The 13,934-nt window shown below is 41.4% G+C and overlaps 1 protein-coding gene across 1 annotated transcript in view; it reads right to left on the reverse strand.

Moving 5' to 3' along the window:
• The window catches only part of SPTLC2 (serine palmitoyltransferase long chain base subunit 2), a 100,185-nt gene that overhangs the window by 67,353 nt on the left and 18,898 nt on the right, over positions 1–13,934 (reverse strand). Inside the window, exon 2 of the mRNA XM_070797917.1 lies at positions 7,386–7,580. Within this exon, the coding sequence (XP_070654018.1) occupies positions 7,386–7,580 (195 nt within the window). The remainder of the gene's footprint in view (positions 1–7,385; positions 7,581–13,934) is intronic.

The raw sequence follows: 13,934 nt of genomic DNA on the forward strand, positions 1-13,934 counted from the left end.
GCCACCTTATGCAAAGAGTTGACTCATTGGAAAAGACCCTGATACTGGGAGGGATTAGGGGCAGGAGGAGAAGGCGACGACAGAGGATGAGATGGCTGGATGGCATCACTGACTCGATGGACGTGAGTCTGAGTGAACTCTGGGAGTTGGTGATGGACAGGGAGGCCTGGTGTGCTGCGATTCACGGGGTCACAAAGAGTCGGGACACAACTGAGCAGCTGAACTGAACTGAATGCTGTTTATGGGTTACTACAGTACTGTTAAGACATTTCATGGTGATAAACAGGATGACTGACTGTGTGTGTGCTCAGTCATGTCTGACTCTGAGACCCCACGGACTACCCCCCCACCCACCCCCTCCTCCGTCCACGGATTATCCAGACAAGAACACTGGAGTGAGTTTGCTATTTCCTCCTCCAGGGAATCTTCCCAGCCCAGGGGTCAAATCCCTGCAGGTCCTGCATTAGCAAGTGGGTTCTTTACCACTGAGCCACCTAGGAAGCATGACAAAGAGGATACCGCATATCAGAGACAGGCTAATGATAAAAAGTCTTTAATGGTCTAAATTTTTATTTTGGCAACACTTCCTTTTCTAGAGAAGGAAATAACCTCATAAGGTATGTCCAGAGATAGCTGAAGCATGACAAAATTGTTTCAATACTTAAATTAAGAGAATTTGAAAATCCTATATAATTCCCACCTGAAGAAGTAACGAAAATGAAAAGCAATCCAAAAGAGGGAATATATGCACATGCACAGCTGGCTCACTTTGCTGTACAGCAGAAACTAACACAACATTGTAAAGGAACTCCAATAAAAATTAATTAAAAAAAAAGCATTATGTGGCTAGGGGTGTTATAAACTAACAATGTCATCTCTAGCTCTACTTAATGAAGACAATCAGGTGAAATAACCTGAGAAAAGTATTAAGCTAGTGACTTTAAAATCTCTGAATTGTGGTCAAGAGCTTTCCCTATTATTCATGTAAATCACGTTACTTACTGTGTGTTCTTTCATGTTTTTAATGTTATAGGAGGTCACTTCCTTGCTGTTTCTGTAACATCAGTGAAAGCATAAAATGAGATTTCAAGATTAGAGACATTTGTTTTCTCTAAATCTAAAAGTGGGTCATCTGTGTGTCTGCATCTGAATATGTATACACACACACACAAACACACACAGGACTGTGAATACATCAGTTCAAAGCCCAGAACTTTTCACTGTAATTATTACCACCACTCACATCTTAGCACTTACCTCTTAGACACTTAACTGAATGTGTAATATGATACATTAACATGTGCCAAGCAGTCTTTCAGGCACCGATTATACAGTGAACAAAAAGAAAGTAATACTCTTTGCCCTTGTGGAATTTATGCTTTGGTGGAAGAAACAGATATTGAAACAAGACACATGTATAAAATATAAAGTATGTCAGTAGTGAAAGTGCTAATGAAAACAAAAATCAAACAGAGAAGCAGGATGTAAAATGCTGGCATCATGCTGAAACTTAGCTAGGGTGGCCAGGGTACAATGAGGAAGAGAAAGCAAGGAAACCATCCACAAGACTACCTGGGGCAGAGCTTTCCCGGCAGGTGAACAGCAAGTGCAATGGCATCGAGGCAAGAGTATACTTACTTAGAACCTTGAGGAAATGCAAAGAGACCAGTGTGCCTGGAGCAGAGGAGTGAGAGGCTAAGTAAACAATAAATTATGCATAGGTGATAAATTCGGAGAAGGCGATGGCACCCCACTCCAGCACTCTTGCCTGGAAAATCCCACGGACGGAGGTCGCTGAGGGTCGGACACGACGGAGCGACTTCACTTTCACTTTTCACTTTCATGCATTGGAGAAGGAAATGGCAACCCACTCCAGTGTCCTTGCCTGGAGAATCCCAGGGACAGGGGAGCCTGGTGGGCTGTCGTCCATTGGGTCGCACAGAGTCGGACAGGACTGAAGCGATTTAGCAGCAGCAGCAGGTGATAAATTAAGATTGATTAAAAGGGGTGAAGTCTGAATTTCCTAATGGACCACAAAAGGCATATGCCAAAAAGAAGAAGAGGAGTAACTCCAAAGCCTAAGCAACTGGAAGAAGAGAACTGTTATTCACGGAGATAGGGAAGACTGCTGGTTGATTAGAGAAGGGTATGTCAGCTCAGTTTTAGACAAGCAGAGTTTGCGGGGCCTATGTGGAGATGCCAAGTGGGCAGCTACCTACACAGTGCAGAGCCCACTGAAGGAGACAGTGCTAGAGACATGTATTTAGACATTCTCGTCGTACAGAGGGGCACTGAAAACCAAAAGAGCAGATGAAATCACCAAGAGAGTGAGTACAGATGAGAGGAGAAGAGGACTAAGCATGAAGCCTGTGCCACACCTACATCCACACTGAGAAGGTGGGCAAATGACGAGGATGCAGCAGGAGAGGATAAGAGAAAACAGCCAGAAAGACAGGGGGAAAACAGGCAATCGGGTCTAGGAAACAAGTGAGCAAAATGCTTCAGAAGGAGGGAGTGACCAACTGGGTCAAATGCTGAGAGGCCAAACAGGACGAAGACTGAGAAGGACTAAGACGTTGCAATATGGGAGTCGTTTCAGTTGAAGTGTTGGGGCAAAATCTGGACTGGAGTGGGTTCAGTGGAAAGCAGAAAGAAAGACATTGCTACATTGAAGAACTCTGCTTTAAAAGAAGAAAGGAGCCATAAATGAGGAGAAAGGATTGAGAGAAGGTTTTCTCCTGAGATGGGAGAAATAACCATCTATGCTACTTGCAATGATGTGATATAGGACAAACTGAGGCCAAGCTGACTCAGGAATCCCAGACGCCAGCACTGACTGTGCAGTGATCAGGAGCAGAGCACTGGCCTGTGTTATCCATGACCAGCTCTACTGGACAGCCTGGACAGCCACACTTAGGTAGAGAAGACTGTTCTTTTACATTTTCAGTCATCTACTACCAAAGATGTTAAGGCATTTTCCAAAGGTTCTAATGAGAAGCAACAAAACCAAAATATAGCTTGAAATCTAAGGAAACCTCAACATGGTTTCTTACACTGGGATCTAAGAGCTGTTGAGGGCTTACAGGCAATCTCTGGGACCTATGAATTTTATTATTGTTTTTAAACTTTATCATAATAAGCATTTTGAAATCGGTTTGCCAGTTTGACACTGCAACGATACTCAATTTAAACTTGGAATGACTGAGCATAGGGGATAGGACATCTGTTTTTTAAACTTCCACATCCTGAGTTAACAGTAAAAACAGTTTCAAACTGCTGAATGCAAAGAACAGCTAAATAACGAAAGAGAGACCTCAAGATTCAAAAGTCAAAAAAACTTTCTAAAAAAAGCTACATTGTTGCTATAAACAAAAAAGCCTAATAGGTGACAGGGAAACTCTTGCAAACCTAGTAACATCACTAGTGCAAAAGGGGAAAGTGGTAACATTTCTGTGGTTTATTCTAGATTTAGATGCCCAGTGAGAAATCCCTAGAAGAAATAAAAACAGACAACTATTCTATACCATGAAATGTGATTTAGCAAAAAAAAATGAATAATTGAAATACTACACCATGGGGCTTCCCTGGTGGCTCAGACAGTAAATAATCTACCTGTGATGCAGGAGACCCGGGTTCAATCCCTGGGTCGAGAAGATCCCCTGGAGAAGAGAATGACACCCCACTCTAGTATTCTTGCCTGGAGAACCCCATGGACAGAGAAGCCTGGTGGGCACAGTCGATGGGGTTGCAAAGAGTCAGACACAATGGAGCGACTAACACTTTCACTTTTTTTCACTTTTTATACATGGATGAATTCCAAAAACATTCCAAGTGAAAGAAGCCAGACACAAAAAATTATACACTGTATGATCCCATTTATATGAAATCTTTAGAGACAGAAAGTAGATTAGTGGCTACTAAGCGTGGGGTGAGGGAGGAAGGGAGATTGTTATTACATATGGGTTCCTTTTTCAGATAATGAAAACGCTCTAAGATTAGCTTATGGTGCTGGCTGTATGTTTTCTGTAAATAGTAATAAAAATCATTCAACTGTACGTTTTAAACAGGTGCCCTTCATGGTATATGAATTATATCTCAATAAAGCTGTTTAAAAAAAAAACAAAAAAGCAGGGGACTTCCTTGGAGGTTCAGTGGTAAAGTATCCACCTGCCAACGCAGGAAACACAAGTTTGATCCCTGATGAGGGAAGATCCCACATGCTGCCGGGCAACTGAGCCCGTGCTCTGGAACCTGAGCTGCAGCTACTGAGCCCACGTGCCACAGCTACTAAAGCCCTAAAGCCCTAGAGCCTGTGCTCCCCAACAAGAAAAGCCACACAGCAAGAGGCTCGAGCACTGCAACTAGAAGACAGCAGCTCCCACGGTAACGAAGACCCAGCACAGACAAAATTAAATGAATAAACAAGCATTAGAAGAAAAAAAAGTGTTGGATAACGAACAGGGGCCTACTGTAGACCACACGGAACTCTGGCCCAGTGTTATGTGGCAGCCTGGATGGGAGGGGAGTTTGGAGGAGAGTGATACAAGTATATATATGGCTGAGTCCCTTCACTGTTCACTTCAAACTATCACGACATTGTTAACTGGCGATGTGCTGTGCTTAGTCGCTCAGCTGTGGCCGCTTCTTTGCAGCCCGCCAGGCTCCTCTGTCCATGGGGATTCTCCAGACAAGAAGACTGGAGTGGGTTGCCACTTCTTCCTCCAGGTAATCTTCCTGATGCAGGGACTGAACCTGAGTCTCCAGCACTGCAGGCAGATTCTTTACCGCTGAGCCACCAGGGAAGCCCGTGTGGTAACTACCCACCATGATTTGCCCCTGACTTCTGGGTATTTCCTATTTAGATGTTGGAACATTTTTATTAACTCAAGCTTTTACTGTTATCTATCACATACATGTTTCTGACTACTAGCTTCACTTCACATAATAAAGAAATCAGACTGAGAAAAAAACATTTTCATCCAAAACACCACTAGTAACAGAGAATCAAGCAGTAAAGAATTCCAACAATTTTATGCAAGTTATGTAAAACAGAACACCCCTATGCAAAACTCACCTTTACTAGCATGACTGTGTGGTTCATTTCTACCCAAAGCAACATAGAAAGAAGAACTAACATAAATAGTTTAAGAGGCTCTCTTTTGTAATGGAATGAGGGAAAAAATAAGGATGTGGTTACAAGCACCACTCACTCAGGAAAATAAGAAAGTAACAACATTATATTTGCATTTTACGATCCTAAGCAAGCACTTTCCCTCCCCTCTTTCCGGTGCCAACACTTTAAAAATGGCCTATCCCTCTCACTACATCTAATCCAGCATAAAAAGACGCACACGATCTACCATAAAGCCAAAGAAACCTTCCTTCCCTTCTAAAAGCTGAACTGTTACAAGAAAATGGCAGAATTCAGGTTTTAGCTGCTAATGCCATCTACTATGAAAATCCTACTGAAATGGATTTGAATGACTGAGTACAGTCGTCCCATGAACAAACTCTATAGGTAAATGTCCCCTCTGTTCTACATACTTCCTCCCGTTACTTCCTTTTTCTTTTTTTTCCTCCCGTTACTTCCTTCAAGAATTATTTCCTGATTCACTCTGTGCTACTCAGCTTACTTTTTTGTTCTACGTCTGCATATAATCCAAGTACTATTTACCTGCACGGTGCTTTGCAAAGGCCTATGATTTTGAAGTGTTTGTGTTTCCTCAACAGAATCAGATTTAAGAAGAAAATCTACGTGTTCCAATCCTTCTACACAAAGTGAAGTACACACACAGGCAGTCCCAATGCTTCCAAACAGTCAATTTACCCTCTGGAGACGTGAAACAAGTTCCGAAGACAATGTCCTCCTTCACAAAGGAGTTCAGATGCATCCCACGGGTTCATCTGTTCTTCCATCACACTGTGAAAGCACACACCAGCTGTGCACACTCTCCAGTCACTCCCCTGCTCAAAACTGCCTATGACCTCTCGCTGCCTACCAAACATTCAAACACAGCTTCTCACACATGCACTTTCTAGGCTGGCATTCAGAATGAGTTCTAGAGTTCAGAAAGCAGGGTTTTGCTTGCGTCAGTTAGGGCAACAAGGAAGGGCAGCCTGTGGCTCTGGGGCTGGGGAGGGGACAGCATGGTTGACTGAGAGAAGAGGGCCTGGCTCCTCAGTTCTCCCAGTTTCAGGATCCCCAATCCCCATGCTGACTGGTTTCCGCCTCCTAGGAGCTGAGGACGCCCTTTCCTCCCTCGTGTTTCCTGGCGCTTTATTCCCCTCCCCGCGTCTCGCCATCTACTCCCAGTATCACTGTCCCCTCTCAGTGCTGGTCTCACCGCCACCACGTCTGCCTCGCTCCTCTTACGCCGCCCCATGAAAGTGAGAGGTTCGGTGGGCCACGAGCGCCCAACTTCCGAATCCCTTCTCTGATCGAGCACATGCCCTGGCCTGGAGGGCCACCCTCTCCATACTTCCCATGCGAGAACACTCAAGTTTGCTTTTTGCAAGATCGGACGTTATTTCACTCTGATTCTATTTACTTATTTTTTTCAATGGAAAAAGGAAAAAAAAACATTTATTATGGGAAAAAGAAAATCTTTTATCATTTAAAATAATAAAATCGAAAAACTTAAAAAATGCCCATAACGAAAGTTTTGGTTTGAGAAAAAACATACTGTTGTTCCTTAGTACAAGACACCTTAGGCTTTGTTTGTTTGTATTTTATTGGAGTATAGCTGATTTACAACAATTTTTTAAAGAGCAGATAATACATGTATATTATACTTCACTACAGAGGCACAAAGGAGTATGCAGAGAAAAGTGAGGTGAGGGGAAGACGGTCTCCTCCCCAGAGACAAGCATTACATCTCTGTTTACCATGACTAAAACAAGACTGCCTTCCATGGAAACAGAGTAGCTCAGTCACATTCTGCTTGAGGGTCTGTGTTTTGGGGAGTAGAGGCGACCTGTGAACAAGACAGGAGTGTACAACACGTCTATGACAAAACACAACACGTGTTCTGAAGAACACGATCTTTCCTGAAGACTGTACACAACTTGGGACACCATACGGTACTGTGAACAGACCCGTCTCCACAAGCCAGTTCTAACATCACACATCTTGGGAAACATTGCTTAACCTGTGAACTGCAGCTTTCTTAGCCATTAAGTAAGTATAGATTTTTGTGATGATGAAATTATGTTAGATCCTCTGATTTCTTGTCCTCACTTTCCTTGTGGAATGTTTTCATCTAACTGCATCTAGATTATTATTACTTTTTAAAATTTTAATGTATACCCAATGCCTAGAGAAAAAAAATCAGTGAAAATAGCAAGATAAGAGGCTTCCATTTACAGAATCAAAGACTGACAATTACCTTTTGTTCCTCTCTTTCGGTTGCATGGTGACACTTTTCAATTCTCCAATGCCTCAAGAAATCTCGAAGATATCCAAAGAGAGTGAGGACACCATACCCCACATAAGTAAGCACAGCAACCAGCATTGGTGTTTCTTCAAAACCTTCATTAAAGGGTCTTTTATACAGTCCTCCATTTTCTGTAACATGATGTATCTAAAAGGGAAGTTAAAAATGTTTATTTCAGTCATGGTAAGCAAAAGATTACTACTTAAAATCTGAGTCCCGACAGATGTGTAACCTTCAGAATTCTCTAAGTAATTGTCAAAAAAAAAAAAAAAAATCCAAACATCCACTAAGTTCTAAGCAGGGCACAATTTTTTTCAATGGAAATAAGTTTCAAGTTACATATATTTTAGATGAACAGCAAAGAGAAACAAGGGAAGAAGGACTGTCTAAGAAAAACACTTAACACTGATTTCTATCGTTTTATTTTATGAAAGAGATCCTAAAATGGTATAGTTGAAGAATGCATAATTTTCTTTGTTCTAATGAAGAAAACAGAAATGGACAAAGAGAAAGCCTGTTCTGAAAACAGGCATATTAGCTTACAAATAATCAAAAGTAAATTCAGTTTTAGAATAAAATAAAACATTCATAAATGTTTTACTAGCTTATATTCTTAAAGTCATCAAGCCATAGCATTTCAAATAATTATCACCACGAGGCCCTATGAAAACTCACAGTTTATACTGGCCTTTGTTGTTAGTGCTAACACAAATAAATTATGTGCAGAAGTCAAATGCTTACATAACAGTGATCCAGCATTGTATAAAGCAAAGTGAAATCTAACACGAGGGGAAAAACTGTTAAGAGTGATCAGTAACAGTCCTGAAATCATTCTGTTCTCCTTCATCCTGACCTAGTGACTCTTTCCAAACACTGTAAGATTATGCCTAGCTTCCTTTTTTTGGGATATCCAAATTTTAACACATAAACACCAAGGTACTATACTTTTGATCCCATAGGATTACTCTTTGTTCAATTTTAATGGAAATGTTGCTTTAGAGTAAATTTCCACTGAAGTAGTTTGTATGTACTTTTAATCCTAACTCTGAAACAACCAACTGCTGTGAGGATGGTCAATCACAATTTCAGTTCAGTTGCTCAGTCTTGTCCGACTCTTTGTGACCCCATGGACTGCAGCACGCCAGGCTTCCCTTTCCATCACAATTTATAATCACAATTTACCAGGAACATATATTTTCAATTGAGCACTGTACTCGAGTTAAGAAGAATTCCAAAGGAATAGAAGACTCTTTCTTGGCCTCTCAGGCAACCTGATCCAAGGACTAAATATATTTTAGATTTCTGTATCCTGGGAATGTTAGCTTGAGAAAGCTACTAGAATGCTACAAGTCAGAACAGTTTGGGAAGAAATTACTATATTTGATGGAGGAAAGACATTTGCATAGGCAAGATACATGGAATCTGTTGGTACTAATTCAATTTGATGCCTAAAGAACTTCTGAAAACTATTCATAAAACTGACTTAGGTCTTTATCCATCTCTTCCCGAGAGATGGAAGTCTGTGTTAACATCTAGTGCATAGTAAACTTTTATGCAGGAGCAAAGCTGTAAAGTGTTCAGAATAGAATAGTTAAAAATAAGTCAATATTTGAAGATTAAAAAATTGTTTAAAAGTAATAACATGTAAGCAAGCTATTAAGCTGGACAAAGCAAAATCAAGATCATTTAAAACACAAGAAAAATAACATCCTGACCCTTTAAAAAAAAAAAAAACTATAAAAATATTTTGCTGTAAGAACACTGTGTTTGAATACCAGTACCTAACTCACCTTTTAACTCTGAAATTGTTTAAACTGTTTTTTCTCAATAGAACATACGAATAAAAAGTAAGGCAATTTTCAGAGTTCCTACGTCTCTAACAAATGTGTGGAGATATATATGCCAGGAATGCTGTGGGTGGATCTCTTTAAAAAAGACATTTGCCTTTATTTTCAGACACACCCAAACCAGCAAGACTATGTGAATTTACACAGTTGGTTGGACTGAGCAGGAAGCAGGAAGTTTAATCCTTAGTTTGCTTTGAAATATTGTGTGATTCTCTCATAGCTTCATTTAATAAAATTAAATGCATTTTAGTGAACTGAGATTCAACTGTGAAGCAACTTCTATAACGTGGCCTCAGTCAAAGCACGTGTGTGTGAGTCGCTCAGTTGTGCCCAACTCTTTGTGACCCTGTGGACTGTAGCCTGCCAGGCTGCTCTGTCCACGGGATTCTCCAGGCAAGATTATTAAGGCAAGAATACTGGAGTGGGTTGCCAGTTCCTTGTCCACGGGATCTTCCCAACCCAGGGATCCAACCCAGGTCTCCCACATTGCAGGCAGATTCTTTACCATCTGAATGCTAAATGTGAACTCTGACGTGATTCAAATAAAAATAATGGTGTTATCACCCAATATGTGTATAATATTCCATAAGGGAAAGCACCAGGTTGATTTCTGTTCACTGTACAACTAGCACTCAGGATAGGATTTATTAAGTGCTAACAACATTCAGAAAACAAAGATCATGGCATCCGGTCCCATCACTTCATGGGAAATAGATGGGGAAACAGTGGCTGACTTTATTTTTTGAGGCTCCAAAATCACTGCAGATGGTGACTGCAGCCATGAAATTAAAAGACACTTGCTCCTTGGAAGAAAAGTTATGACCAATCTAGACAGCATACTAAAAAGCAGAAACATTATTTTGTCAACAAATGTTCATCTCGTGAAAGCTATGGCTTTTCCAGTAGTCATGTATGGATGTGAGAGTTGGAATACAAAGAAAGCTGAGCGCTGAAGCATTGATGCTTTAGAACTGGTGTTGGAGAAGACTCTTGAGAGTCCCCTGGACTACAAGGAGATCCAACCAGTCCATCCTAAAGGAAATCAACTCTGAATATTCATTGGACAGACGGATGCTGAAGCTGAAACTCCAATACTTTGGCCACCTGATGCAAAGAACCGACTCATTTGAAAAGACCCTGATGCTGGGAAAGATTGAAGGCGGGAGGAGAAGGGGACAACAGAGGATGAGATGGTTGGATGGTATCACTGTCTCAACGGACGTGAGTCTGAGTAAACTCTGAGAGCTGGTGATGGACAGCGAGGCCTGGCATGCTGCAGTCCATGGGGTTGCAAAGAGTCGGACATGACTGAGCGACTGAACTGAACAAACAGTAAGTACTCAATAATGTTTCCTTCTGGGAATTCCCTGGCGGTCCAGTGGTTAGGACTCTTGTGTTTTCACTGCCACAGGTACGGATTCAATTCCTGGTTGGGAAACTAAGATCCCGAAAGTCAAGCGGGAAGTGGCCTTTTATTACTATTTGTATTAAAGAAAGTTGGCACCTTGCAGCTCAACAAATATTTGTAAATGAAAATGCACATTATGCTCTTTGCTCTATCACAGAAGGGATTAACTTACGGAGATTACCCAATTAATGTTAGGACACCCCTAGAACTCAGATCTGACCCTTTCTGGTCTCAACTGAACTGGAGATCAAGTTCACTCTCAAGTAACACAGGCTATAAGCCCTTACAGGGTTATTTTATATTCTGGATTCACTCCACAAGAGGGCTCCTAAGAAGCCTTTCAGTCATTCTAACTTGATAATTATACTGACAACAAAGCAATTAAAAAAATTAGCATTTTATTCCCTCCAGGTTAAAAGATTTTACATTGAGCAGACCAGAGTGTGACACTGTTAGTACTAATCATCAAGGGGTCACTCTGATATATGGCAAAATCAATACATTATTGTTAAGTTAAAAAATAAAATCGGTTTAGTAAGCTAAAAAAAAAAATAAGTGGGTATGCATCAAACTAAAGAGCTTCTACATAGCAAAAGAAACAATCATCAGAGTGAAGTGACAACCAATGGAATGGAAGAAAATATTTGGAAAATAAATATCTAGGTATATTAAAAAAAAAAAAAGAATGCCAATTAATAGCAAGATACATTTCCTTGAATGGTAATATTTTTTTTCCTAAAATAAAAAAGGCAAATAAAAATTTTTTAAGTCAAGACTATAAGCACACACCATAAAACATGATGAAGCCTCTTGATGGAAGTGAAAGAGAAGACTGAAAACATCAAGCTTCTTGATGAAAGTGAAAGAGGAGACTGAAAAAGTTGGCATAAAACACAACATTCATAAAACTAAGATCATAGCATCTGGTCATCATTTCATGGTAAATAGATGGGGAAACAATGGGAACAGTGGCAGACTTTACTTTCTTGGGCTCCAAAATCACTGCAGATGGTGACTGCAGCCATGAAATTAAAAGACGCTTGCTCCTTGGAAAAAAAGCTATGACCAACCTAGACAGCATATTAAAAAGCAGAGACATTACTTTGACAACAAAAGTCTATCTAGTCAAGGCTATGGTTTTTCCAGTAGTCATGTATGGATGTGAGAGTTGGACCACAAAGAAAGCCGAGCGCCGAAGAACTGATGCTTCTGAACTGTGGTGTTGGAGAAGACTCTTGAGAGTCCCTTGGACTGCAAGGAGATCCGACCAGTCCATCCTAAAGGAAATCAGTCCTGAATATTCATTAGAAAGATTATGCTGAAGTTGAAACTCCAATACTTTGGCCATCTGATGCGGAGAACCGACTCATTTGAAAAGACCCTAATGCTTGATTCAAAGATTGAAGGTAGGAGGAGAGGGGAAGACAGAGGATGAGATGGTTGGATGGCATCAAACTCAAGGGACATGAGTTTGAGTGAACTCTGGGAGTTGGTGATGGACAGGGAGGCCTGGCGTGCTACAGTCCACGAGGTCGCAGTGTCAGACACGACTGAGCTACTGAACTGAAAAAACATGACTTTTAGAACAGAGGTGGCTGGTGGGCTACAGTCTATGGGATCACAAAGAGCTGGATGTGACTGACAGACTGAGCACGCACAGGAGGGCCTCGGGCAGAATGTTAGGGGCTGAGTGTTGGTGTCTCTGCCCCCATTCAGATGTTAAAGGCCTAAGCCTTTCTGTGTGAAGGTGTCTGAAGGCTGGGCCCTTGGGGGATAAATCTGTTTAGGTCCCAAGGGTGGGGCCCTTTTGATGTGACTGTGTTCAGTCATATCCAACTCTTTGTGACCCCATGGACTGTAGCCCACCAGGCTCCTCTGTCCACGGGGTTTTCCAGGCAAGAATACTGGACCAGGTTGCCATTTCCTCCTCCAGGGGATCTTCCCAGACCAGGGAACTAACCTGAGACTCTTTCTTGTGTCTCCTGCACTGGCAGGTGGGTTCTTTACCACTGTGCCACCTGGGAGGCCCTTGACGTGACTGTTGTTGTTTAGTCATTAAGTCATGTCTGACTCTTTAGCAACCCCATGGACTGTAGCTTGCCAGGCTCCTGTCCATGGGATTTCCCAGTAATCCCAATAATACTAGAGTGGGTTGCCATTTCCTTCTCCAGGGGATCTTCCCAACCCAAGGATCGAACCTGCATCTTCTGCATTGGCAGGCAGATTCTTTACCACCAGGGAAGCCCATCTGATCTTAGAAGAGCAGGCAGAGATCCCCACTGAGGAAAGGCCACGTGAGCATACTATGAGAAGTGTCTGTCTACAAGCCAGGAAGAGAGGGTCCTCAGGAAGAGGGTCATCCCCAAGAACTGAGCCTGCCAGCACCTTGATCTTGGACCTCCCAGTCTCCAGAATAGTGAGAAACAAACATCTGTTGTTTAAGCCACCTTATCTATGGTATTTTGTTAGAGAAGCTTGAGCTAAGAGAGAGGTAAAGGGACATAATGCATATAACCTACTCTCAACTGGTTCAGGAAAAAAGAAGTGTGTGTGTGTGTGTGGAGAGAGAAAATAATAGGGAATTTTCTTCATGAACCATTTGTGAGTCAGCAGCAGTTATAATGTATCTTTATTTTTTAGTACTTCAGTGCGTACTTCTAAAAACAAAGACATCCTCTTACCTAACTACAGGACAATTATCAAAATCAGGACATTGCTAGAGTACTAATATGGACTTTATTTAGATTTTGCTAATTGTCCTAACAGTGTCTTCTATAGCAAAAGAAAGATTTGGATAATGTATTGCATTCTCTTTCCTTTCAGAAAAGAAAAAAAAGGAGGGGGATTTCATTGTAAAATAACTAGAAGGAATAATCCTGAGCAGAGGTTTCAAGAATCCCATAAAAGCAAACAAAGCAACTATGCAATGAAGCAATAATGAGGAAGTAATTATTAGAAAATGGAACCTTACGTTTGTGATATAAACACAAAATCACAGAAGCATGATTTCTTTTAAAGCAAACACACACATTCCCACTGAACGTGACAGCAGGGGGACAGGACCTGCCTTAGCACCACAGAATGTGCCCACCTGGAGGAAAGCTTGGGACAGACGCTATTTTAAAAACTAAAATTCAATATGAACCACCCATTACGCCTCAGCAATCAAAGGACTGTTATGTCTTTTAAATGAACCCTATTCATTTCCAGCAATATGCTGTGTTGTTCCTTAAAAATCAGTTCTGC

Source organism: Bos indicus, chromosome 10 (genome assembly GCF_029378745.1).
Source record: "Bos indicus isolate NIAB-ARS_2022 breed Sahiwal x Tharparkar chromosome 10, NIAB-ARS_B.indTharparkar_mat_pri_1.0, whole genome shotgun sequence".
Lineage (NCBI taxonomy): Eukaryota > Metazoa > Chordata > Mammalia > Artiodactyla > Bovidae > Bos > Bos indicus.